General features: G+C 53.1%; 1 protein-coding gene across 5 annotated transcripts in view; it reads left to right on the top strand.

The window, feature by feature from the left end:
* KCNIP3 (potassium voltage-gated channel interacting protein 3) overlaps positions 1 to 27774 on the top strand; it is a 60753-nt gene that overhangs the window by 16953 nt on the left and 16026 nt on the right. Inside the window, exon 1 of one of the 5 annotated variants that reach the window (XM_090053492.1) lies at positions 19609 to 20148. The exons of the other annotated variants lie outside the window; for them this stretch is intronic. Coding sequence (XP_089909618.1) covers positions 20046 to 20148 — 103 coding nt within the window. The 5' untranslated portion in view covers positions 19609 to 20045. Of the gene's footprint in view, positions 1 to 19608; positions 20149 to 27774 lie in introns of those variants that run through there. 5 annotated transcript variants of the gene reach the window in all.

Here is a 27774-nt window from a genome sequence, read left to right as displayed (position 1 = left end):
TGGGTAGTGGATAATTAGGGCTTGAGAAACCTGGGGCTGTTTCCTGCACCAACACTGAGCTGCCAGGGGACCTTGGTAGGAGAAAGGGAGAAATCCAGCCCCTGTCATGAGAGACTTCAGGAGCTCGACATGGGCAAAGCAGAGAGGGCCAGGGGCTCCAGCAGCCTTAAGAGAAGGAAGCACAGCTGGAAGGCAGCTCCTGTGGGTGTGGGAGCCTCAGCAGGACAAACCAAGGGACCTTGGCAGTGACCTGGGGGAGAAGTGATCCAAGCATGAGGCAGCCAGTGCTACTGGAGCAGAAAAGAACAAGGGAAGCAGAAAAGCTTTCCCCGCCCTGGCTGCCACCCTCAGAGCACTGCTAATGTTAGAAAGGGGAAGGCAGGACTGGGCGGAGGCCAGAGGGAGCAGTGGGGAGGGGAAACAAGAGCCTGTGGTGGACTGAGGGTGTCTGCAGCCCTAGGGGCCCCTAACAGGTGAGGGACGAGGTGGGGCACTGCAAGCCGGGCTGTGTGTAAGGTCTGTCCCTGGGGCGCATGTACAAAAAGCAGCTCTGGGCAGGGCGGGAAGTTAGTAGGTTTCCCTTGGCATGTCTGTAGGGTCCCCTTGGCATTTCAGGGGTTCACAGGCTTCTGGGGCCAGTTCTTCCTCTTGCACTGTCCTGTGCCATGCTACTGTGAAGCCTCCGGCTTGGTGCATATGGGGGGTGAACAGCTCTGCCTCGACTCCCGCCTGCTGCTCCGTGGCTGGAGCACAGCAGCGCTGGCAGCTCACTCTGTGCTGCCTCTGTCCTCCGTCCCTCCCTCGCCTGTCTGTTCCCTGAGCAGTTCCCTCTCCTTGACATGCTCCTGCCGTTCCAGTTGGACGCTTCCTCTCACAATCCCTTCTGTGGCATTGCTCTGCGAAACCGCTGCCCAGTTCCACCCCAGAAGTGGCTGCATTGCAGCAGTAGGTGGAGCGATTACTACGTCACACCTGTGAAGCGCTCTGGGCCCCCTCAGGATGAGAAGCCGCCTGCAGCCAAGGGAAGGTGATGAGATTATTGGCTTTGCTACCTGGGATGGTTTATGGAGGAGAAGTCGTGCTCTTCCTTGGTGAGGGGAGAGAGCGGCTGCCACGGGAAGGAGGAGGGTACATGCTGGGTCCTCCTCGAGGTCAGGGAGCCTGGCCTCCATTTGTCGTGGCCAGAGGAGCTTCTGGGCTGGAGGAGAGAGCAGAGAGCTTCTTCCTTGGCCCTGCTGCAACCACAGCCAGAGTGGGAGGATCCAGAGTCCACATATGCAGGCAGGGTCACCTTCAGTCATACAGGGCAGCCCGCCAGCTGCTCTCCACCGGGCTTGTAGTGCCTCTGCACAGGGCTGAGGCCTTGCACTTGGCAGGACCTGGCTCAGCCTGGAAGGACCAGCCCAGCCTGGAGTATGCAGAGCCAGCAGGGCACCTGAGCACGGCAACAGCCCAGCCCTGCCTGTTGCTTTATTGCATCAGTGGGAGAAACATGGGCTCCAACACGGCTTCCCCGGGCACAGCTGGGTCTAGGGGGCAGCCGGCCAGGCCGTGCGGGGGCTCCCCAGGACCGAGAACAGGGTCTTGCCTCAACCTCTGTGGGCTAACACCAGTTCTGCCACCCTGTTGAGTACAGCTGAGGCCTCATGAGACTGAGAAGGGGACGGCACGTGGAAAGAGTCTTGAAGGAACAGAAGGAGCTTTCTTGGCTTATAAGGGCTGAGGAGAAGGGTTAATGAGCTGGGACCCAGGGGGTGGCCACGGGTGTGATGCACGTGGAAGGGATGAGCAGGCAGTGCCTCCCACTGGCTTTGGCCTGCTCATCCCTTCCACGTGCCGGTGGGAGGCACTGACCTTAGCTCATCCTGTTCCACTTCTGTCCTCTGAAGTCAAAGGCTTTGGTACCAGCCGGCCTCGATGTGCATGTATTGTATGGAGGAGAGTTAGATCTTCCCCACAGGAGGCTGCTGCTTTGATGGCCAAGAGCAAAGGAAGCACTTTATGACGAGCCCTGAGCCTCACTCGCGCCAGCAGCACACGGCTCCTGCAAGGGACAAGCTGCTGCCTCCTGAAGCCATTTTGCTCAGGCTGCTCCGCTCCCCACCCCGAGGAGCAGGGGCAGCGCTGGCCGCAACCACCTCCCGCCCGGGACCTTGGGAACAGACGGCGTCTCGCGACGTGGCTTAGCCCGACAGCTTGTGCGTGGGGATTGTGGAGCCAAACTCCATGGGGCAGCCTGGTCTGGAGGCCTGAAGGACAAGGTGACCAGCTCGGTTGCTATCTGCAGGGAGAGGGAGGCTGTCCAGCCAGCCCACCCCACCGCGGGCTTGTGTCAGAGGCTGCTTCGTGGCATTGCATCAGTGGGCGGCTGTCAGACCATTGGCTCTTTCCTGAGGCTCTGTGTGGGGCTGACCAAAGCTCTCCAGCCTGCGTCTTCCCTCCAGCACCTCTGTAAAGGGTCATCTGTGGTGCTGTCTTAACCCACCGTACAAGAGGCCCATTGCCTACAGAGATCCACGCTGGTCGCCGCACCCTTGTCTAGGTGATGACACCTGTTGCTGAGCTCTGAATCCAGCGCCTCTCCTGCGCTTCCTTCCTGGCACAGTCTCCACGCAGCCCTTGAGGACCCCAGCACGTTGTTTCCTGTAACAACTTCCCTTGGTCCATCTTGGAGCCCGGCGATGGGAGGCGTGATGGCCACCTTAAGCCTGGAGGCCCGGCGTCGCTTCAGCCAAAGGGGGAGGCAGACCTTCGTCTCAGACTCCCGCAAAGGCAGTGACAGCAGGTGCCGCCAGACAGGTGAGGGGGCCAGGCCTTCAGGCCTGGGGAAGATGGAGAGCATGGGGAGAATGGCACTGCATGAGCCCGAGGCAGGTGTGAGTCACTGCTGCAGTCTGGTTATTGGCTGCCATAAACTACAGCAGCCCTGGGGCTGCTCTAATTTATGCCAGGGGTTGTTTATCTGCAGAGCTTCCCATAAGCCAAAGAGGACAAAGGGGGCTTGTGAGTGCCTTTGGCACAAGCCTCCTGGGCTGGGCTTTCAGGAGACACAGCACAGAAACTCAACCTGTGTTTCTGGTCCCTGCCCTGCCTGTGCCCTGCTGTGCGGTGCAACCTTGGGAAATGCACTCTTCCGCCTCTGTGCCCTATTGTCCCATTGCTTAAACGGGGAATAATGCTGCTAATTCATGTGTAAAATGTGCTCCGGGAGCACTAAGCATTATTGCGGCTGTCCCCATGAGAGATGGCTGCTGGGCAGCTGCCGATTTAGTCCAGCATTTGTGACAAGCTGCTCACAGAGGCTAGAAACTTCTTGTGCTCCCACCAGTGAAACAGCCCGGCACCAGCTTAAACCAGAGAAGATTCCCACCTGCCGTGCCCATGCAGTGCATGGTTGTACGGGAAACTCAGCCTCCTGCAGCGGCCGTGCTGTCCAGATCTTGCCTCAGTCTCTCTGAGAGCTCTGCTGCCCGTAGCGGTGAACCTGGATGGGGGCTGCGAGGGCTCATCACCCTGCGGGAGGGCACCGCCGCTTCCAGGTTTGGGCTCATGTACCGGGTATTTGAACAAGAAATGGAGCCGTAACGAATCTAATGAGACTGGATTGAGAGGATGATAGTGCAGGAGTCCTCAGGGCACCTTCTCCTTGGAGCTGTCACTTGTATGAGGTTCTCAGCTGGTTGCCCAGCTTCATGACTGGAAGATATGCTTCTGATCACAATGTTTTGCACAGTGTTTTGACATTTCTAGGTCACGGTGGGGCCTGGAAAGTGCATCCTGGGAAAGAAAGGAGAATTCAGGTTCTCTGGGAAAGTTTGCTAGATTTTATCTAGTGCTTTTAGTACTGATTGAGATGGAAGCTTATAATGGGATGGAGCTTTTCCAGCTCTGGAAAGCCAGCTCCACATTTGAGATCTGACCCAAGCACAAACGAGGAGCTGTTGTGTCGTTTGTGGTATATTAAAGTTCTTGAGGCTGCAGTCAGGTTTGTTCCATGTTGCATACTGTACAAAGGCACCCAGGGGTGCAGGGCTTTCACTGGGAGTAGGACACACATTGCCACTGACTTTCCATAGGACTTAAGGTCCTGATTTCTCTTCATGCCTCTTTGAAAAGCTCCCCACATCACTTCCTGCTGTAATGAGCCCCACTTGGAGCTTGCAATCTAATGACAATTGTATGGAGAAGCTGCATGTAGCCTAAGTCTCAGCCCAGCTTCCTGATTCAAAGATTCCTGGTTGAGTTTCCAACTACCACTCAGACTCTTGGATGTAGCCTCTCATCACTGTTCCCACCTCTTTCCATTAATTCTGGGAGCCCTGTGTCCTTAGGCTTTGCATCTTCCCAGAGATGAGCTGACAGAGCATCTTGCTTCACAGCTGGCTGGAGAAGCCATGGCGAGATGGATGGCTCTGAAAAGTGGAAACTTGAGAGAAACTTCAGCCTTTGTTGGAACACCAGCAGGATGAACATCTCCATGGGAGCCCACTTTCCTCCAGGTTTCATTTCCCTGCTTCTCTCCCAAAAGCAGGAAAAGGATGGGTGGTGACTCCTGTCTCCCAGCCCCATGCTCATCCCTGGAGGACTGACTCTCAGGCCACTTGACATGTGCAGAACACTGCCCCTGGCTGGGTTTTCGGCAGTGGGACAACAACATCAGTAGGCATAGCTGAGTTTCATCATTACTAACTTGGGTACCAATAGCAGTGAAGATACAGCAGCACAGGTTTCCTGCACCCCTCTTTGCATTGTAGATAGGCTCTGAGTGAGGGGGGCAATTACATATGGATTCACACCTAGACACTACAGTGGTGGATGTCTTGTTTGTTGCATGATTTTGGGATGGCACCGCTAGACGTTGCTTGTTTGTGCTGTGTGTGCACACACTGGTAATTGTAAAGGGTTAAAATCTCCCTCCCTCCCTTGGTGTGTCGGAGGACTAACACGTGGAGTTTAAGTGCCTGCATAAGGCAGATGATAATGTGTAGCTCAGGCCTGGGATTTCACCCTCTGCAGGATTTCTGCAGTGTTCAAAGCAATCTTGGTTTTTCCACAGCAGCTCTGGTCTCTTGGGGTCTGCTTCCAGTGACGTCCGTGGCAGAAGGCAGCAGAGATGGGGACAAAACAGAGAGGTTGCCAAATCCTGTGATTTTTGTCAAGTCCCTTGGTATTTGGTGAGGGGTTTTTTCTGTATCGGTGGCTGGAATCAGGAAGATTGCATGAGAATCTGTGCTTTTCTTTAGAGAGAAAGAGTGCCTGGTTTACAAGGCGAGATGGAAACATCATGCAGCCACCACCAGAAGGCTCAATCTGGAAGGCAAATGAAAAGAACCTGATTATTACTATTTCAGGCATGTTATTTTTAGGCTCTCTTGTTATTTTGGGACCAGATTCATGACTCATGGGACAGTTGAAAACACTGAAAGTTGCAGTCTGCCTCTGTCATGGCTACGCCAATCTATATGCAGTCTCCCTGCCACAGTGAGAGCACAATTAGGTCCATGTTTACAAGGATGCCATCAGGATACAGCTTTATGGCCGTGGGAGGTGGATGTCTGTAAACACAGACGTCCTATTGCTTCTTATTCTTTACAGCTCTGCAAGGATCAGGGGCAAAACTCATCAAACTTTAACCTGAAAAATGGGTTCAGATATCTGTGTTACTGTATGTCCCATCCCACGAGCATAATCACTGGTTTCCAACCCACTCCTCACTGAATCCTGCAGTCACTTGGGATTAGATGGCAACAGCTGGGATAGAGCTCTGTGCTTCCTGCTTCTGTCCCCCCCAAGCTTCTACTGTCCAGGAGACTCCCCAAAAGCGGTATGGGATGTATGACACACCGCTGGACCATTTTGATTGCATCCCTTGGAGGGAAGCAGGGCAAACCCACAAAAGAGCCAATGACTGAATTTTGTCACACACTGAACGAACCATCCTGGGCTGTTCTTAGCATCAGATGCAACTTGCAGTCTGCCTCCAGGCAGCATGCAGAGATAGATGCTGTGGGTCCCTCTGCTGTGTACAGTTTTAATACCACCATGGTTTTCAGAGCCACCACGATCACTGAGACACTGCAGTGAGGCCAGAAGCCAGGCTATTTCTCAGGTCCCTGCACTAAGCCAAGGGCAACCTGCTACATGCACTGTGCACTGGTTTTACATTGAACAGGAGAGGGCACCTCTTTCTTGCTCACGCTAAACAGCTTGATAAGCATGTTGCTAATGCTAACATTGGAAGCTCTTAACCTTTCACACCTGATGTGGAGGAAGTGCTTGTTAAAGATGGGCCCGCTTGCTGTGAGGCTGGTACTCCTCTGGTACCCCTAGCTGCACTATCAGTCTGTCTCACTGTCTAATGTAGCTGTCCTGATATCACCTTGGGGGGACGGCCGTGCTGCTCTCCCCATTCTGCAGATAGAGAGCTGCAGCACAAAGACTATAAGGGAGTTGCCTGAGTTAAGCGAAGAAGTCTGAGGCAGATGAGAGAATTGATTGTGGGTCTCCCATGCCTTGCTCTTGCTCTCTAGTCTAGGAGATTGGATATACGGCAAGGATTTCAGCGTCCTTTAGTGTGTATATTACAGTAGGATGTGCAGACTATTGCGCTAGGTGCTGTACACACATGCAAAGAAACCATTGTGTCCAAAGAGCTTTACTCTGCCTTGTCTATTTTGATTGCATCTTGCAGGCAGGGAATAAGGACGGGAAATGACTTCCAAAAGTTACTCGGCAGTGCAGCAGCCAAGGCAGCGGTAGACCCCAGGTGTCCAGGTCCGCAGGAGTGCCTGAGCCTCTAGACCAGTTTTCAGTCTGGATTCAAGTCGCCCCAAATCTCGGATGCATCTGACTTCAATCTTCCCGCTGTTCCCACCGCTGTCTCCAGGCAGCCCCTGGAAGGGAAGAGCTGTGATCAGCTGTAGGGACTTCATGCACACGATCGTGTTGGTAGAGAGAAGTGATTTGCAGTGGCTGTAGAACAGCCATGCTGCTTAAGAGCTTGGTACTCCCCTGGACCGGGAGCTGGGCAGCCCCTTATTTTGTAGCTTCCGCGTCTAACCAACCATTCAGGCACAGGGCGATGACGCAGCCTCATCCCTGACAAAAGGGCCTCAGGCTCAGAAGCTCTCCTCGGCTTCTGAGACTAGGGCTGATGCTGGCATTTTGCCCCACTCCAGGAGGTTCCCACAGCATCCCCTTCGCCAGAGTGTCCTGGGGAGTGGGTGTCACCACTTTGGAGAGGGCTGGAAAAAGGAAGGGCAAGATCAGGGGGTTGCTGTGATCATGGTCTTTAGTGGGTCTGAGACAGGGCAGGCAATTATTTTGGGCAGAGGGCTGCTTATACTGAGTTTTGGCAGGCCATTGAGGGCCACGTGACAGGCAGCCCAGGGCAGATAAATATTAATTTTCTAAATCTTTTAGGGGCCCTGCAGGCCGGATGGAATGGCCTGGTGGGCCGCATCCGGCCCCCGGGCCACATTTTGCCCACCCCGATCTAAGAGCAGTGGTCGTGGTGGCTGGCCAGCACACCCCACCTCCCCCGTCCTGTTTGGTTGCGGAGGGCTCACACGGAGGAACAGGTACAACTTAGAGTGGGATCGGGGCCAGGCTGTGGGGAGCCTGAGCCAGGCCCACAGCCCAGTGCCTTGGGAGCTGTTTTCCTCCCTGTGCAGTGAGGTGGGGAGAGATGAGTGAATAGGGCATTTAGGTCTAGCCGTAGCTAATGGCTTACAGGTGTGACTTCATCCTAATGCAGTCCTTGCATCTTTCTGAGCCTCCGTTTCCCCACCTGCAGCACAAAGGGAGAAACACTTTCCTTTTCCGGATCTGGCCTATGTACTTCCAAAGACCCCTGGGGCGGGGGCCACCTTGTGCTTTGCCTTTGTACAGCACCGAGCACCCCATGTGGCCGGGACCTCCATAGTAACCTCCAGATGCTCATCATAGTAATGAGGCAGCTGCCACGGCAGCTGATGACGCACAATGCCATTCAGCTTCAAGGTCCCCCCACCCTTTCCAGAGGCCCCGTTTGGCCCGTGCTGCTCATCGACCGCCCGTGTTAAGTACCCGATTGGCCGGGGCCCAGGGACACAGCTAAACACACAACAATAAAAAAAAAAACCCCCAAATAAATATTTACAGCCATTAGAACAGGGGCGGGAGCGGGGCGCTGATTGATTACCTTCGATCGCGCGCAGCCCCAGCAGGATCAGACCTGCTTACTCATGCTTTATTAAAAACAACCTCTTTCCTCTCTAGCCTTTAATAATTCACAGCGCTAATTGTCCAGAAACATAAACTTTAAAATGCCAACTCAGGGAGTTCAGCCTTGCCAGGCCCCTCCCGTGCCATCACTGTCCTGTCCCACACACTCTCCGCGTACCTATGTTCAGCATCCTTCTGTCCCCTCCCTCCTCCCTTCTTCCATTTGTCCGTCCTCCCGGGAAGAGCAGTCAGTCATGCCGACACTAGGGAGTTTCACAATGCACTAGAACAGATAGTGCCATCCAGCCACCTTTCTGCAGATGTGGTTGTCTCTGTGTAAAGGCACCTGGCCCTGCTCTAGCAATAACTGCAAGGGAAGCTGTTCCCCATGGTGTAGGACACCCTTATACCACGTAACAGCATCCAGTGGCTGCATCAGGATCATATCACACCCCTGAGCATCCAAACTGTGTCTAGAATTGGTCCATACCTGATGGCATCTGCTGCCCTGTCTCTGCCAAGTCAGGCCCTGGGGTTTGACTTAAACATGCAACTTGCTAGCAACAGCTGCAATTAATAGAGCACAAAGGCCTTCTGCAGGAGTAGCAGGAGGAACCATTCCTCGTGCAGCCCCAACCCTAGTGTTTAACGGAGGGAAATCCACTGCAGCTTTTTTTGCAGGTGGGAAAGGCCTGGAGCGATCTAGCAGGTGGATCCTTTCCTTTCCTCAATGGTAATTTCTCTCTTCTGGTTTTGTGTGATGTGAGGAGGATTGCTTTAATTGAGGAGGCAAGGCTGGCAAGTAGCCCTGTCCCTGTGGAGGAGTGCGCATAGGAGCAGAGGTAGCTCATGGAGCTAGGAGACCACCAGCTTCTTGCCTTACTTTGCACCATGGGATCTGGGCTGGCCCCAGCTGGGTTCCAGTTCTCCCCCACCCCACCCCTTGCCAAATGCTATCCACCATGTCACAGGCAAAGGCCTCCCACTGTACCGTGTCCAGTTTTGGGCCCGCCACTGCAGAAAGGATGTGGACAAACTGGAGAGAGTCCAGCAGAGGGCAACAAAATAGTTTGGGGGCTGGGGGACATAACTTCTGAGGAGAGGCTGAGGGAACTGGGTTTATTTAGTCTGCAGAAGAGAAGACTAAGAGGATTTGATAGTAGCCTTCAACTACCTGAAGGGGGGTTACAAAGAGGATGGAGCGAGACAGTTTTCAGTGACGACAGGTGATGTTGGAACAAGGAGCAACGGTCTCAAGTTGCAGCAAGGGAAGTTGAGGTTGGATAGTAGGAAAAACTTCTTCACTAGGAGAGTGGTGAAGCACTGGAAGAGGTTTCCTAGAGAGGTGGTGGAATCTCCATCCTTGGAGGTTTTTTAAGCCCTGGCTTGTCAAAGCCCTGGCTGGGATGATCTAGTTGGGGCTGGTCCTGCTTTGAGCAGGGGGTTGGACTAGAGGACCTCCTGAGGTCCTTTCCAATCCTTATTTTCTATGAATGATATCCCAGCATCCCACTATTGTCCCTAGGAGCCTTCACCACTCATACACCCAACACCCTGCTTGCTCTGTTTCCCGCCACTCTGTGAGCAGAGCTCTTCCCTGAGCCATCTGCAATGATGCCCAACTCCCTGGTGGTGGATAATTTACAGTCCGTTGATCTGAAGGAGGAAAATTACCAGGAGTACTGGGCCCTGAAGGTTAGGAGCAGCAGCAGCTCGTGCCTCTTCCACCACTGTGGTCTACACATCATTTGTAAACAGCCACGGCTTTTGGAGGCCCTCGGAGCTAGCGTCTGTGTTCACTGTAGTTTAGAGCTGCTTGAGGAGCAGCCCTAAGTGCAGCCCAGGTTGTTTTTTCTACTGTGGATTCAGAGCTGAGGCATGAAATACGGTAACTCGGGTTGCTTTGCTTTACAGCTGCTCCCAACCCAGAGTCTCTGTTGCACTGTGGACTCAGGAGGCCCCTGTTTCCCCTGACCACTGCCACCCTCACAGCCCTCCTCTGCACTGGGAGCCATGTAGGGGTGACTACTGATCCATCCAGATGAGTCTCTCTGCAGAGCGTTGGGCTCCCAGCAGCTCAGTGCAGGGCTCCCATCCAGGCGCACTCCACAGACACAGAGGATGGAGTAGCTTGCACACTCCCAAGCCCTGGGACAAAGCGGCTTCTGTCCTGGGCTGTACTGGACAGGGCTCTTCCTCTGCAGGTCTCCAAGCCCCTTGCAGACATGACAGCCCTCAGCCTCCAGCTGAAATGTCCATCAGCCTCATTTGCAGGTGCGCTCAAGGATGGGGAAATTGAGGGACAAAGTGACTTGCACAAGGCCGTGTGCCATGTCAGTGGCCTGTCTGTCCCTTTGCCCTGTTTCTTAGGGCTCCCGGGCCCATCCAAGTCCCTCTGCAGGGTCCCAGCAAGTCCCTGAGGCAGCTGTAATCCAGGGCCCCCTTTGCTCCAGGCCCGTACTGCAGGGCACTGAGTGAAAGTAGATGAGTGGCTCTGCGCTGGACCCTGTGGGTCTCACCTCACCCCCCTCAGTGTCCAACCCCTGAGGATGAGAAACAGCTGCTATGGTCAGTTCAGGCACTTGCTCCCTGGGCAACTTCCATCGTCACAACCTGGGCCTTAGGTTCAGCCTCAGAGAAGCCAGATGCAATGGGAACAGTCATGGGCTGGGGCCACGAATTGGGAGGAGAGGGGCAGGAGGCATGGAGGGAGGAGAGATGTAGCACTATATATGAGACAGCTGAGTGGGCTGGGGAGGAAGGTGAGCCTGCAAAGGGCAGGCAGGCAGGCAGGGAATGTGAGCATTTTGGATAAGGTTCAGGTAATCATCTGAGCTCTTCACAGCTCATCCAGACTGAGCCATCCAGCCAAACCTCAGAATGATCCATCCATCACCGTGCAGCTTTCCCGCAGCCCCGTTCCCTCAATCCTGCAGGACGGGCAGGGGCCAAGGGATGATGCCAAGGCTTTGAGCTCTCCGGGTGGCAAGGGGGGGCCCAAAGGGCTCAGCCTTCCCTTTGGGACTCTCAGCAGCCTTTTGAGGCAGTGGGATAGGGATAATCCAGCCTCCCTATTTTTGCTTTGCCCTGCATGGTGGGGACACCCCGAAGTGGCAAGGCTGTAATTTAGAGGGCATGGAGGCCTGGGGACAGGAAGCATTACTGGGACCACTGCTCCCGTCTTACTGGGACCCAGGTGGCACCTGTTTAGCAGCACAGTGCTGCTGTGACCCAGGCGGAGGAACAGTGGATACCCATTGGAGCCCAGTCAGAATGACATTAAGAGTGGGGTAGCTGGTTCTCAAGGGGGGGCAGCTCAGCTCAGCAGCCATCTGGGGCTTTGCAGCTAAGCATAAGTGAAGAGCATCACACCCTGCCTCATGCCCTGAGCATCTTTTGCAGGGAGGAAGAGGCTGGCAGTGATGGGGAATTCACAGCCCTCGCCCTGCAATGGAGGACAAAGGCAAAGAGGGGTAGGGTAGGCTGGAGGTGCTCTTCTGGGCCTGTCTCCATGCTTTAAGGACTCCAGTGACTTGAGAGCTCAGCAGGGCACTTCAAAGAGGACAGTAGGAGTGGCTGGAACTGATCAAACCCAGGCTGGGAATGGAAACTGAGGCAGGATTCACCCAGCCAGGTGATGGCAGAAGCAGGAATAGAGCCTAAGTCTCCTGAGTCCCAATGCTGTGCCCTCCCCATGAGATCCTCTGGCATTTTTCTGAGGCCTTGTCCTCAGAAGCTATACACACAGTTTATATGCAGCCACTTCTGGGGTGGAGAGCAGCCAGCAGGGAACAGGAGTGCTGTACAGAGTCAGAGAAAGGCAGGGCCCGATAAGACTGAAGAGATTTCCCAGCCCAGGCCCACGCACTGAGGCAGGATTGGGTATACCTAGATCATCCTGGACAGATGCCAATCTAAGCTGTTTTTAAAAGACTTCAGTGAAAGCAGTTCCATAATCTCCTTGGGCAGCTTCTTCTCCCTGGGCAGTGTTTTCCAGCCTTCCAGCTTGAAAGTTTTTCCAGAAACCCTTTTTGCCACAAATGAAGCCAGTCTTTTCTTGCCTGTCTCCGTGGATATGGAGAACAAGTGATTGCCATCTTCTTTATTGATCGCCTTTTGCATACTGGAAAATTATTACCATGCCTCCCCTCCCATCCCTTTTTAAGATGAAACAATCCCATTTCCTTCGTCTCGGCTCACAGCTCACACCTCAGAACCTCTTCTCATTCTCATAGCTGTTGATTTGCCAGCAACTTTTTGAGTGTCCAGCACCCAGAACTGGATACAACAGTGAGCTGAGGTCCCCCCAGCACTGATCAGAGTGAGCTCCTTTCTGAATCCTAACCCTGTCCTCCAGAAAGCCTGCAACTCCTTCCTACTTGGTGTCATTGTAAATGTTATAATCACCCATGGGCAGATCTAGGATTTTGAAAAGTGAGGTGCAGGTGCTGTGGTGTATCATCACACATAGCACAGTACATATTTTTCTCCAGGTAGAAAGAAACTAGAAGCTTGACTAACATGCTAGGGGCCTAGGGCTATAATCAGTTTAAGATCAAAGCAATAACAAATGTAACTTTATCGGCATACACATTCTTTTGCTATATAACATATTTTGTACTAAAAGCAGAACAAACTAGGCTGAATAATCAAAAAATATTTCTTTAGCCCTATGATCATTAGCATTAACTGCATATCTCTTTCAGGTTCATTAAACAAAATCATGTTTTCTGGAGTATCTCGGCAGTGATTCCAATACTTCAGTGAAAGTTATTGCCGCACCTGAGTTCATGTTTTCATACCTAACTTCACGTTTTTAGCTAAAGTTAAAAACAAGTTTGCCTGAGCACCACACTGGGAGCAGTGCAGTCCAGGTTGCAACGACAGACTGAACATTGCAGATGCATCAAGATCTGATTTCAAAGTGAGCAAATATTCCATTGTTGTGGGCTTGGAATTGATGTCAATAAAGATGACCTCAACAAAGGAAGCTCAACCTCCCCCCCAGGTGCTAAAGATGCAGGGCTGTGAAATAGGAGTTGCATTACTAGGAAGAACAAGGAGATGGCAGAAGAAAAAATTGCTTGATGCTTAGGGAAAGAAGGAATACATAGGGAAGCATTAATACCATTACACAGGAGAGAGGGTCATTAGCACGTGTAGAATGAAGAGGTTAGAAGGAATCAGGAAGATTATAATGAACCATGAAATCAAGTGACTCTCACTGCTGCCTAACTAGAAATACTGCGGCTACTGCCAGGCAGTTTGTTTTAAAAGTTAGGTGGAGCAGGAAGCAGAGAGGGGAGCAACTGCACCCCCCTGGATCCACTCCTGTAATCAGCCAGGATATTTATGACAATACTGGATCAAAGTGGGCCCATGACAGGAACCCCCTTCAAATGCCCTCCCAGCTTGACAGTGAAACTATAGCACCTGCTCTGTAATGCATCTGGCATAGTAAGTTGTTGCCTACAAAGCTTGCGTCTCTGATTCAGTCAGTATGTAAGCAGCATCGCTACCCTGCCTTCTGTGCTGGTGGTTTTCAACTAATTGTGACCCCAGGCCAGGGTGACTTTAAGGGCACCGTATTTCCCTCGTTTACTTATAAAAGTATCACATGGGACAGTGTCAGAAACTTTAATTGCTCCCAATATATCCCATCCCTTGCTTTCCCCTTACACACTAGACCAGGTACCCCATTAAAGAAAGAAATTAGATTGGTTTGACATGATTTGTTCCAATCTACGTGAGATGGTTTTCATCCTCCTTATTAGGGATTATGAAGAAAGGAATTGTCAACAAAACAGAAAGTATCATATATATTATATGCATATAAATACATATAATATATACACACACACACTTTATAAATCCATGGTGTGTTCACACCTTGAATACTGTGCCCATTTCTGGTCCCCACACATCATAAAGGATACAGAAAAATGAGAGAGCGTACAGAGAAGAGAAAGAAGGAGAATTAGTGGTATGGAGGGGCTTTCTCATGAGGAAAGACTACAGAGGCTAGACCTATTCAGTTTAGAAAAAGAGACACTTAAGGGGGGACATGATAAGAATTTACAGGATACTAAATCGCAAAGAGAAAGGCATTAGGGAGTTACTATTTACTCTCTCTCATAATACAAGAACTAGGAGACGTAAAATGAAACTAGTAGGTAGTAAGTTTAAAATGAACACGAGGAAGTTCTTTTTCTTTTTAAAGTGTGGGACTCATTGCCACCAGATGTGGTGGAAGCCAGACAGTTCAGCCAGATTCACCAAGGGATCGGATACATTCTTGGTGGAAAGGTACATCAGTAGTTATTGAACATGACAGTGAGGGGTACAGCTTCTGAATCAGAACTTCCTAGACCCCAAATGCCAATGGGAGAGGAACAGTGGAAAAAACCCTGGTTGTGCCCAGTTCACTCTTGCAACATCCACACGACCCAGGATACTGGGCAAGGTGGACCTACATCCTGACCCAGTAAACAGCAGTTCTTACGTTCCTATTATCCACTTATGAATGGACTATTTAACTATTTAGTCCAGCATCCTGGTACACACAAGGCAGCTGAGGGGTGGATAATTCTCCAGATTCTCTGCTTTACCCCTTTTTTAAAGACCAGGCATTGTTCTCCGGCCTTCTGGGATGTCTGAGCACTCAATGATAATTGCTAAGGGTTTCAAGATTGCTCTGGCAGTTCCTTAAGTACTCTCAGGTGCATTTTATCAGGCCCTGCAGACTTGAATACATCTCATATATGTAGATACTCCCAGCTGTGCTCCCTCCAGCTCCTGTTCCTCTCAGGCACAGCCCTCAGGCTTCCCCTCGCCTATGTTGGCATCCCTGGAATTTAGCTACCCGGGGAAGGCCCGAGACAAATTTGCCAGGATCCAAACCTGTGATCCCAGGACCTGTGATTGCATTTTGGGAAGTGATTCCCTCTCTCTGTTGCTCTCACATCAGGAGCAGCTCTAGGTATGCCCTTGCAAGGGTAGCCAAGACCAAGTGGGGACTGAGAGCTGTATATGTAGCCCCTGATGGACTGCAGCTGAGTATTAGGTATTTCTAAGCCATTCAGCTTGTCCTTTGGCTCAGAGTCACAGGGCACTCTGGGGAGAAGGAGATAAGCTGCTCAGTGTTCATCAGGGGTTTGGGCTGCTAGTGACACAGGAGGAAGTAAGGCCTTGGCACAGCAAGAGCTGCCAGGGGGGATGCTGGTCCCAAAGAGATACCAACCTCTTGCCTTGTGTTTCTCCCCAGTGGCTCTTTCCCTCCCCTGTGCCTCCTGATATATCTGAGGCCATGCTCCCTCTCTGGGCTGGTCTCTCTGTGGTGTCTTGGTACCAAACTCACATGCTGTCCTCTTTCTGGATCCCTCTTCTCTTCTCTCCATCTCTCTGGTCTTCTGCCCTGAGGGAGCCTGACCCTATCGCTTCTTTGTAACCCCTCCACTCTCACTCGCCCTCTCGGGCACAGGACAGGCTCTTCTCCCCCACCTTCCTGTTTGCTCAGCTGGGCTTGAAAAGGGTCAGCAGAAGGAGGAGGGCTGTTTTGTGTGTGCTGTGAAGCCACCTTTAGAGCTGTTCAGAGTCTAGCCACTAGGCTGTTCTCATGCACAGTCTGCTCCTGATGCAGAATAGTTTGAGCGCAGTTTGGCCATGCTGAGGCCTGGAAACTAGGAGCCTTTATCCTAGATAGGAAGACCTGTTGCGCAGGCAGTACCCTCAGGAAGCTGCCTACTGAGCCATGTAGGGAAGCCGTAGCATCCACCTGACTGCATCTCCCTGCTTTCTCCTGGCAGACGTTAGTAGAGGCATCTCCTTCCCTGTCAGTGGCTCTACCAGCCTTTGATGAAGTTTCAGGCACTTGTATGAAGAAAAAAAGCAATGGTTTCCCATCTCTAAGAGGAGCTGTCGGTCTCAGTGGAGGAAAAAACCCCCAGCAAACCCATCGAGAGCCCCTGGCAGGCAGGAGTCTGGGGGAGAGCAGAGTCGGATGCCATCCATTAAACCAATTGGCGGCTGCTGCTGCTAATGCAGAATGGATCGGAGAGCAGTTGAGTCTGGAGCTTTTTATCCATTTAAGCATCTTTAATATTTTACATGGAGAGAAAGAGGAATCAATGTCTTGTTTATAGCGCAGTGTTTATGGGGAAGCGCTCCAGGCTTTTGTTCTTCTCAAGCAGATTTCCTGGGGAGGAGGGGAGAGAAGTAAAGAGGAGTGTGGTAATACCTAGCCTGAGAGAGAGGAAGATATGCGTGGTGTGTGTGGAGGGGGAAGGTGAAAACGCAGACCTATCCCTTTGCATTATGGTTAAAGTCCTATTTTACGCACAGGCGCTCTCACTCTGAATGATGGGTTATTTGGTGCAGGCAGGTAATGAATTGGGATGATGCGTTGAAGGGATGATACAGCAGGAGGTGGTTTGGAGAAGGTCAGATGAGACGGCAAATGCGGGTCAAGTCCGTCGGAGGCTCTCCTGCCTCCCGTGCCTTGCATTAACTGGCAGAACTTCTTGCTTGTGGATGTTGTAGAGGAAAGGGGGCTGAAAAGGTCTTCACTGTGCATAGCTTTGGTTCTTCTAGCTCAGCCCAGATCCTATTCAACCTGGTAGGTATGTAAGTAGACTTTGGTGCCTACGTGTGACCCTGTTCCCTGCTGCTCAAGGGCCTAAAAAATTATTAACAAACTTCCTTGCATCTGAGCCTTGAGACTGAAAGCAGGTGGGTCCTCCTGCTCCTTGTGGATTTGTGGCTCAGAGTTAGTATCTGTATCGGGTGAACAAGCCTCACTCCAGGGCTTTGAGTTGGTGCAGCCTTTGCTGAGTTAGGAGCTCAGCAAATCTCCTAAGGATGCTGGGGCCGCTCCTTCTCCAACTGTTACGGCACTTGGACAAGCTGAAACACTGGAAGCTGACGGCTAGTCAAGTCAGGAGGCTGCTCCTTTAGAAGGGCCTCAGCTGGGGTGGTTCTTTCTTCACCTTAAGCCCCTTATTAAGCGAAGGAAGGTATTACTTATTCCTGAAGAACTTCCCCTGACAAGCAGCCAGCTCTAGCATGGAGCCCGCAGACTCTGCAGGGCCATAGGGCTGCTGCTTTCATGTCCCCCTTCAAGTTGGACACCTGGGGTCATAATCTTTGCTGGCTCCCCTTCCCCCAAATCTGGTGCCAGTTCAATGACATTAATAGGGATGGATAAGCACCAACAGGTCCAAAGACTTGCAGCCAAAGAGCTCCATCTGCTCTGTCAACAGGCGCAGACACCCAGGGCCTCTGTGCACACAGGTATACAAGCGTGCTCCCAGGACAGAGAGTAAAAGGGGTCCCAGCTTGCCTGGAGAGGATCCGATTGCTCTGGTGTGGCTACACAAGGACACCCACACCCCCAGAGCACTTCCTTGTCCTTGGGGAGTCATCCGCTTGAGGAGCAGCATGGCTGACCCCAACCATATAGCACTCGTGACTCATGGGTTCCTCCTGCCCCAGTCCCGGTTAAAATGGTGTCTAATTTCTCTTAGCATTTCTGGTCTCCAGCAGCCTTCAGCTTGTGTCTCTAAGCTTCTCTCCACAGCCAGGAGAGTGAGAAATATCTTTGCTTTTGTGGACATTGTGAGCCCAGAATCTCATGATTCCAGGAGCTGGGGCTTTGTGGGATACACCAAGCAGCAGGTGTAAGCTAGGGCTCGGTGGTATCAACAGGTGCAGAGATGTAATCCAAGGCGTCCTGTTCCAGCTGGACCAAGACTTTGATGCCAGGAGGGGGAATCCAAGCCCCTGCAGCTGTTGGAGCCCATGCAGATGGTCTCTTGGTGGGGCCCACATGCCAGCAGACCCCCTGGCAGGATGACTCTACTCAGTGTCCACGCACTGGGCTGAGCTCATGACATCCCTTTTCCCAGACTCTTCCCTGGAGATACCATGGAGAGCTGTTTCCAGCTCTGTGCTGTCCCAGTGACATACGTACAAGGGGTGCAGCATGCCACAGCTCTCCCTGTAATTGTGAGCCCGTCCCTGCATTAGGAGCAATGCACCCAGCTATTCCCATATTTAAAGGTTTATATGCCTAGAACACAACTGACTCTCTTCCAGTATGTAAAGGTGTATATGCCTAGAGCATAATTGACTCTTACCGTATTTAAAGGTGTGACCTTGGAATAGTGCAGTGGTTCTGGCTCCTGGCCCCAGGGCTTGTCATATGCCACCCAGCTCCCTGCTATACCACCCACCACTACCCCTACCCATTTTCTACACTGCCCCTCCCCCTGCCCCGACACCCCCCCTCAGGCTCATGTTACTATGTTCAGCCCCAGCTCCTGCATCACATGTATGAACATGCATGTACAACCTAGGTGTGGGTGTGCCTTTAGCAGGATCTATGCAACACTACAAGCAGGCAAGATAGCTTTGTGTCCCTAGCCCTACTGAAAAACTTGGGTCCAAGTTTGTGTGCACACGTGCGTGTGTGTGTGTAAGACTGACCCAGCACTCTGTCTTCTTCACAGCCCCCTGCACTGTGTGTGTGGCACAGAGAAGGAATGATTTTGCTCCCGGGGTTGCGGAGCGGTGGGGTGGGGCCCTGGCAGAAGCGCAGCCCTGCAGCCTTCGTATCCATCCTGCCCTGCAGAGGCAGCCGGCTGTTTTACATGAGCTTGGCAGTGTTTAATAAAACCCCTCTCCTGCAAGGCAGGAGGCACTGCAAGTGCAGGGCAGGGGCAAGCGTAAGACTCCAGAGACCACATCCTCTCTCAGTGCAAGCAGGCAGGAGACGGGAGCTGCATTTTGGCCCGGGGGCTATATCTACCCCAGACGAGTTGTGGCAGATGCATCCCGCACCCCTGGGGTTAATCCAGCCATGCTCCTTTGATCCCCTTTCATTCATCCTCTGCTCTCCCCCAGCATGACCCTGTTGGCCATCACTGCCTTGCCCCTCGTTGGAATAGTTCCCGTTACCACCCCCGCCCCCCGCCTGTCCCCATGAGATCAGCAGTGTGGCTGCAGGCTGCAGTTGCCAGCCGGAGAGTCACCTTTCACGTGCCAGAAATAAACAGAACTCAAACTGGAGTGCCGGCGGAGACTGAGCCCTTCTCGCCTCTCGATCGATGCCGGCCTGCTCGCGGTGACGAGAGCCACCCCGCCAGCCCCACGCCTCCCTCCTCCCCGGAGCGCTCGGGGGTGAGTGTGCATGTTGTGCAGGCAGAGGGGGCGGGGGGCAGCGCGTGGAAGAAATTTTATAGCCGTCCTGCAGCCAATGGCATCGCAGAGAGCCGAGATGGAGGCGCTGGAGGGATGCTCCGGCTGTCAGAGCATCGCAGGGCACACGGGAGCCCCTCACAACCTCCTGCTGACCCTGCTGTATAAGTCCGTCTCCTGGACGGATGGAGCCTCGAGCCTAGCGGAGGGTCTCGCTGGATCTACAGGAGTTGCAAAGCAGCCCAGGCAGCCCCCAGAGGACACAGCCATGCCGTGAATCTGCTGCTGGGAAAAGTTTGGACGTCCAAGTTTGGAAAGTTTGGGGTTTTCTTTCTTCCATGGGGCTTGCATCTGGGCCACAGCAGAGCCTCACGCCCCATGAGTCAAGTCTCCCCTCTCCCCTCTCCTCCCATCCCCCACCCCCCAGAGAGCCGGGGAAGGATATTACACATCAATCTTTCCTGACCAAGGACTTGGAGATGTGAAGCTGCCGAGGGCAGAGACCACGGGCTCCTCCCTGCCGCAGATCCACTTGCCGGCCCCGCCGTTCCGGGCCTGGGTGCCTCCGGAGCTGTGCCAGCCCCGGGGGACATCGCGATTCGCATGCCCCCGGAGCTGCGCCGCCCGTCGCGGGACACTGATCAGCCATGGGCATCCAAGGGATGGAGCTCTGTGCCGTGGCTGTGGTCATTATGCTCTTCATTGCTGTCCTCAAGCAGTTCGGGATCCTGGAGCCCATGTCCATGGAAGGTAACGCTCCCCCATGCCTTTCTCTGCAGCCCGGTTCTTTCCCTCAGCCCTTGCATCAGCCAGCTTCCCTGACTTTCCTTCCCCAGGCTCCCCCTTAATCCCTCCTCTACATCCAGGTTGAATTTCCCTCTGGAGTTATGATTTGCTTCCCTTCAGTAGGGAGTGACAGCCCCTGAGACCCACCCTGTCTTGGTGCAGCTCTGTGTGTGTGTACAGTGGGGGGTGACACCTACTTTCCCACTGGGCTGTCACATCACCACCTCCCCACTCCCCCAAAACTTCTCTCCCTTTCCTGTGGCAGGGGCAGGATGTTGTTGTGAAGAAAGTTTTTGGCTGCATTTAGAAAGTCAGGAGTGGGAAGAGGATGGTTTGGAGGGGAGGGGGTTAACTTGGAAATCTAGGGCCAAATTCTGCTTTTGATGGCACCATCTGAGTAGGAGGCATTGGGATGGCTGTGCTGGGGCTGAGACTGGGCAGCTGGGAGTGCTTTCCCTCCAAGAGCAGCTGCCGGCTCTGCAAATGCAGAAGGATGGAGTCTCTTCCAGGATCCCGGAGCCCTTGGCTTTCCTGCTGACTCAGCCAGTCCCGGCACTGGGCTCTGGAGGCAGAGCCAGGGGTCAGCACCCACGCAAACGCAGAGGCACTCAAATCGGAGAGGGTACAAGCTGCTGTCTCCTCGCAGGCTGCGATGGTCCCAGCTCCCCCAAGCGTTCACCCCAGGGTCACTCTGTTGACCTCTGGGGAGCTTCTGAGTTACTGAGAGGACACTTGGCCTCACACGGAGGACTCCCATCTCTCGGCCCTGTCAGGCAAAGTCCATAGGACCTTTGCTGGATGCAGGGCTGTGGCCAGTGTGGGCACGGAGCCAAATTCACCCTGGCTGCAAGTCCATGGGGATTACAGCGGGGGCAAATTTGGCCTGGTGTGGAACATGGGACACCTGTCTCCTGAGCACCCCCTGTCCCTCGCATCCCTGGGGGAAGATGCCACAACCTTGGCCAATGCATGAGGGACCAGACATATCTAGAGCTTGAGCTAAACCGCAGGCATTTGCTGGGGCTCTACCAGAGCCACGCAGGAAGCAAAGCAGGGCCTGTGACTTGCTCACACGTGCATGTGACTCCGGTCCAGCGCCAGGGGAGGTGTTCCCTTTGGGGGTCTCCAGCTCCCTGGCTGGGAATCCTCATTATCAACCTCCTGTCCTCGCCACGTCTGTCTGCGCCCACCCCTTTCCCCCCCGTCAGAGGGAGAGAAGCCAGGCATATCAGTAACCACAAGTCATCTCAGCATCACGCGGGCCCCATGAAATATTAACCACACCGTGAAACCTGCTGGTTTCACTCTTAAATCAAGAAACTGAATCCCTGCCCTGGACCCCTCAAGGACACTGGTCTGCGGCTCTGCTTCCACCCCAGCAGTGCACCCCTGCACCATTCCCATGGCAGCATCCAAGCCTGGCCCAAGAGGAGGAGGACAAGGTGGAGGTGGAGGTGGAGGCAGGCAGGTATTCCTAAGTGTTCCCATCTCAAGCCCCTACTCCACTATGGCTGCGAGAAGGAGACCGGGGCGGGCAGGAGCAGCCTGGAGCAGCCCCTGGCTGTGCCAGCACCTCTCAGAAGCCTTCAGGTTGGTTCAGTGCTGCTGCTGCCTGGCCTGGTTTGGAAAAAAACACAGTTGCTGCATCATGTCCTGGGCTCACTCTGACCTTGCTGTAGGGGGGAGTCTCACACTCCAGCTCCAGTGTGTTGATTCAAGCTTAACTCCAAAAGTCTCAGCTCCCCCCTGCATCTCCCTGTGCCCTTCTCTCAGCTGAATACACCTCCCCAGGGCAGATCCTCTGGTGGCACTGCACTGTACCATCCTGAAACTTGGGTGCTGGGAAAGGGAGTGATAGATGCATCTTTCTCTTGGGGTGATCATGCCATGTCCAGGTGGGGGAGCATTGGCAGGGCTGTAAGACAGGAACACCTGGCCCAGGTGAAGGTGGGGGCAGCATTCTCTTCTTCTTCCCAAAGAGGGCAAGCTTTCCCGCTTGAGCTGAAGTGGAACTGGGAGGGTGGGGGGTTGTAAGGCTGGGATGGAATGCACCTGGGAGCTGAATTTCACTCCCTGCTAGGTGTCTCTCCCACTCCCATGCAGAGATGATACAGGGCTCAGCTTGAATGGGGTCTCTCCTGTGAATCCTTTAATGGCAGTATTAGTGTACAAGAATATTAGTGTACATCTATTTATGAATTGTAGTCCTAAAGCTAAATGCAGTGCATCATACCAGCACCTCCAGTGTAGGCCCAGGCATGCCTACAACCAGGTGCCTGGCACCAGTAGGCATACCAATTAAACAGAGTAAGGTGCTTTGGGCTCCAGGGGCAAACAGTGGAGATAATTATGCATTCAGACCCCTTCTGAGGATAGGCTCATCACTAGGAAAGAAACTGCAGACCTCAAATGGTAGAGAGGAGTCTGGCATAGACGTTTTCAGGGGCAGGCCTTCTGAGTAGGGCAGTGGGTGGGGGTATGGCTATGGAGACGGGTGCACGGATATGCGGTGCAAACTACGTAACAGGTTAATAATGTTTTAACTGTCAAAGTGTGCTTTAATCTGCCAAGTGAACCACAGGGGCCACTTGGCAGAGTGTTGGAAGTAAAGTTGTATATGCAACCCCCCTTCACTTCCAACACTCTGCCAAGTGGCCCCTGTGGTTGTGTGCATCTATCTATATATACATACACACACACACACACACACACACACACACACACACACACACATATATATATATATATATATATATATATATATATATACACACACACACACACATTTTTTAAATTAAAAAAAACTGGGGAGGGAGAGCCACCTTTTGTACAACAGCCTCATGGTGTAGCACTCCTCCAGGAAAAGGGAGTCCTAGGTCCTGGGCCATGTTCCACCTGATGGAGATTAAACCTACCCCAGCCCACCTCCCCTTCCAGCCCTCCTGCTGATGCTTGCTGCGTGTTCTACATTAGACAGGCACCGTACGGTGTGTGGCTGCCGGGCCCAGGCTCCCCTGGATCTGCTTCTGTCAGCTAGATGCCCGAGTGCTGCACAGGGGTGCCAAGGCTGCCCATCTGGATCTTGCCCTTGATAGGGTAACAGTTCAGTGGCATGAAGACCAGTGAGAACAGATGGGAACCGCCTGCCTTGGTCCACTGGTGGTGCAGAGGGAACACACGTTACATCAGAGGTTAGCTCCACAGCAGGCTGCCCTCCCTCTGTCTGGGGAGGCTGGATTTGCCCTCTCTGTTGAGAAGACATCCTTGGGCTGTCACGCAGGGAGGGCTCATAGACATGGCTTGAATGTGAAGGAGTGGTCTTGTTTATCAAAATCTGGATAAGGACTGATGCCTATGGAAATTTCCTAGCAGCTAGGGGGCTTGTCCTGCAGAAGGATCTGGCTCTCTGAACATGGAGACAGTATTGTCCCTTGGGTATTACTGTGCTGCAGAATGAAGACTTCTGCTAAGAAATATGGTGGAGCCACTTCTACTCGTTCCCAAGAGAGTTGTTTTCTGCCCAGCAAATGACAATTGGGAGCAAGCAAGCCAGGATAGGCCCCATTACTGCCTTCTATAGTAATGGCCTCTAAAGTAGCAGTACTGCGAGCTGTGGCATGTGGCTGGCCCCTGGGCCAGCTGAATACATGGCTGTGGTGGCCTTATGGTGATGGTAGGCTACTTGCAGTTGCCATGACAGTGTGTTTGACGGGCTCCACAATCGATTTGATGCTAGTTTAGCAGCATCAGGAGTTGAACCGACCAATTTAGAAGCTCAGGCTGCAGCCTTCGTGCAGAAGGTCCAGTTCCCCCAGCTGTGCACGTGGCCAAATCCATAGTTTTAGTGGATCAGGTGGGGGTCTGCATTGAACCATGGATAACAAAGATACAGCCTGGCAATGCTCTGCTTGCAAAAGCACCTGCGCGCTTCGTTGGGTGTTGATTACATGGAACATTTGCCTGAGTACAGGCTTTGCTGAGAGAACCATGTATTTAAGGGCACCTCTATTTGTGCACGTCCCAGCCCCTTTCTCTGCAGGTAACTACTGGTATGGGGTCCCGGTGCTCTGGGACCCCATACCAGTACTGTACAGAGAGATTGTAAGAGGTAGTCCCTGCCCCAAGAAGTGAAACTGTCCAAGGGCTTCATCCGTGACCCAGGTTTGGGATGAGGCCCTGCATGAAGGAGATAAAGAGCTGGAGCAGGAAGGGATCCCCAAGCTCTCCTGAGTTCCAGCCCAGTGCTGCAATGCCGAAACCAGCCTATATATGCTCTCTCAGCTGCAAGGGCTGAGTGATGTATATCATACGTAGCTCAGGGCTGTTGGGAATGGGAGAAGAGACTGTGTGCTCTGTGTAAACAGCAACCTTTTGAAGCAAGCTGAGCATGTGTGCCTCATGATCATTAGTGGTGTAAGTCAGGAAGTCCATGGAGCTAGCCCATCTTCCACCAACTGACAGTCTGGCTCATGGTTGGCAGGCCCAACATGCACCTGGTCTCCCTGGAAGTGGCAGACTGGAGCTCCATGTTTATGGTTTCTCAGGGTACATCTAGGCAGAGCAAGCTGGCTCTCAAATCAGAAGTGGCATAGCTGGGTCAGCTTGGTGCTCATCAGCTAATGAAGAGGGGCTAATTAGCCCAGGTGGGGCACCCCACCCGTATGGCCCCACTGGAGCCAGGACCTGAGCTGGTATCTCTGCACAGCGCTGTACTGTGGTGTGTAGGCATCCCAGCTCAGACCTGGCAAGTGTGTCACTGCACAGCCCCATGTAGGCATGTTCTCAGCGACCCCCTCAGGTTTTGGGAACAAGAAGGACCTGGTTTCCCTGGAAGCTAGGCTCCTGCAGCTACCACTGCCTTACACAGGAGCAGCAGGGAGATTTCATAGACATTTGGGCTGGAAGGGACCCCGGAAGATCATTGAGTTCAGCCCCCTGCTCCAGGGGCAGGAAGTCAGCAGGGATCATAGGACCCCAGCAAGATAACCATCCAAATGTGTTTTGAAGGCATTCAAAGTGGGTGCTTGAACCACCTCCGGTGGCAGTCTATTCCAGACCTTGGGGGCTCGGACAGTGAAGAAGTTCTTCCTTATGTCCAGCCTGAACCGGTCAGTGGAGTTTGTGACCGTTCGACCTTGTCATCCCTTGGGGGGCTCTGGTGAACAGTGGTTCCCCCTGATGAGCACCCCGATAAGCTTATAGGTGGCCACCAGATCACCCCAAGCCTGCGCTCTTCCAGGCTGAATAGCCCCATTGCTCCCAGCCTCTCATCATAAGGTCTGTTTTCCTGACCTCGGATCATGCACGTGGCTCTTCTCTGCACCCTCTTAAGCTTCTCCACATCCTTTTTGAATTGCAGAGCCCAAAACTGGATGCAGTACTCCAGCTGTGGCCTCGCCAAGGCCAAGTACAGCAGGAGAATGATGTCCTGGGATCTGCTTGAGAAGCATCTATGGATGCATGCCAGCGCTTTGCTCACTTTACTAGCCACAGCATCACACTGAAGGCTCATGTTCATCTTGTGGTCAACCATGACCCCCAAGTCCCTTTTATCTGTAGTGCTAACCAGCGTAGCACTGCCGAGCCTATAAGGATGCTGCAGGTTTTTCCTCCCAAGGTGGAGAACCTTGCGTTTTTCGGTGTTGAACACCATCAGGTTCTTTTCCGCCCATTTCATGAGTCTGTCCAGATCCGCCTGGATAACCCTCCTGTCCTCAGGTGTGGATGCTTTACTTCAGAGTTTGGTGTCGTCGGTGAACTTGGCCAATCCGCTCCTGACTCCAGTGTCCACATCATCGATGAAGATGTTAAACAGTATAGGCCCTAGGACAGAGCCTTGTGGGACCCCACTGGTCACAGCGCACCAAGACAATTGGCTCCTGTCGACCGCCACCCTCCGGGTCCTACTGCAGAGCCAGTTCCCCAGCCAGCGGATCGGGGTGACGTCAAGGCTGCAGTTAGCCGGTTCAGCCAAGAGGTGATCATGGGATACCAGATCGAAGGCTTTTTTAAAAGTCGAGGTATATGACATCAATCTCTTCCCCCTTGTCCAGGTGATAGGTCACCTGGTCATAAAAGGAAATGAGATTGGTCAAGCAAGACCTACCTGCAACAAACCCATGCTGGCTATCCCTCAGGATATTGCCTTCAGCTAGTCTGTTAAGGATCGCCTCCTTGATAATCTTTTCCAAAACTTTCCCCAGGATAGAGGTCAGGCTGATGGACCTGTAGTTTGCCGGATCTACTTTCCTCCCTTTCTTGAAGATGGGCACCACATTGGCCCTTTTCCAATCATCGGGCACTTCACCAGAGCGCCAGGAGCTATCAAAGATCCGCGCCAGGGGCTGGGCTATGATGCTCGCCAGCTCCCTGAGTACCCTGGGGTGTAACCCGTCCGGGCCGGCTGACTTGAAGGGATCCAGCCTGTCGAGGTGTTCCTTCACGAGGTCAGCTTCGGTGGAGGGCAGGGGATCTTCCTCACCTGGGCCTCCCTAACCCATAGTGGGCTGGGCCGTCCCATGGGGCTGATGGAAAACTGATGCAAAGTACCCATTTAGCAAGTTTGCTTTTTCCTGAGCATCAGTTGTCAGTTGCCCCATCTGGTTCAGCAGGGGTCCAGTGTTGCCCTTGCTTTTCCTCTGGCTCCCCACATATCTGAAAAAGGACTTTTTATTTGCCTTGATACTTGTAGCTAGCTGGAGTCCCTTCGCAGCCTTGGCTTTCCTGGTTTGCTCTCTGCAAGTCTGGACTGAAGCAGAGTATTCTTCCTTGGTGGCAGCTCCAGTCCTCCATCCTTTATAGGTCTTCCTTTTTAGCTGCAGGAGGTCTGCCAGTTCCCTGGAGAGCCAAGGGGGCTGCTGTGCCCTCCTGCTGCCTTTCCTCCGAGATGGGATGGACATTGCTTGCCCATCCAGGATTGCTCCCTTGAGGAGCATCCACGCGTCCTGAACTCCCCTCTCCTTTGGGTTGTGGCCTTTTAGGGTCTCTCTGACAAGCCTCCTTAGCTTGCCCAAGTCAGCTTTCCTGAAGTCGAGGACTTCTGTACAACTGACTGACTTGCCAGCTTTACAGCAGATGGTGAAGGTGATCAGTTCATGATCACGGTCACCCAGCTTCCCTTCGATTGTTAGGTTGCCAATTAGGTCATCCTTGATTGCCAGTACGAGGTCGAGCAGCGCTTTACATCTTGTCAGCCCATAGACTTCCTGCATCAGATAGAGGTCGTCCACACACAAGAGAAAGCTTTGCGACCACTCAGATTTGGCCAAGCGCTCCTCCCATGAGATGTCTGGGTAGTTAAAGTCTCCCATGACAATCATACACCGGGTCTGTGCGGCCTCAGCCAATTCCCTGGTGAACTCCTGGTTGAGGTCTTGACTCTGAGTAGGGGGTCTGTAGTAGACCCCCACCATAGTATCTCCTGCACTGTGTTCCCCAAGTATTTTAACCCAGAGGGTGTCAAGCCGTCCACCGTGGGTGCCAATGTCGGCTTGCAGGGACGCGTAGCTTCCTTGACATAGAGAGCTACGCCCCCACCCCTTGTGTCCACTCCATCCCTCCTGTACAGGGTATATACCCATGGTCCAGTCA

This window comes from Crocodylus siamensis, chromosome 6 (genome assembly GCF_052110815.1).
Source record: "Crocodylus siamensis isolate JL-2025a chromosome 6, ASM5211081v1, whole genome shotgun sequence".
In the NCBI taxonomy this organism is placed as follows: Eukaryota; Metazoa; Chordata; order Crocodylia; family Crocodylidae; genus Crocodylus; species Crocodylus siamensis.
Note: the sequence above shows the minus strand (reverse complement) of the source record. Positions and strands in the feature narration are given on the sequence as shown.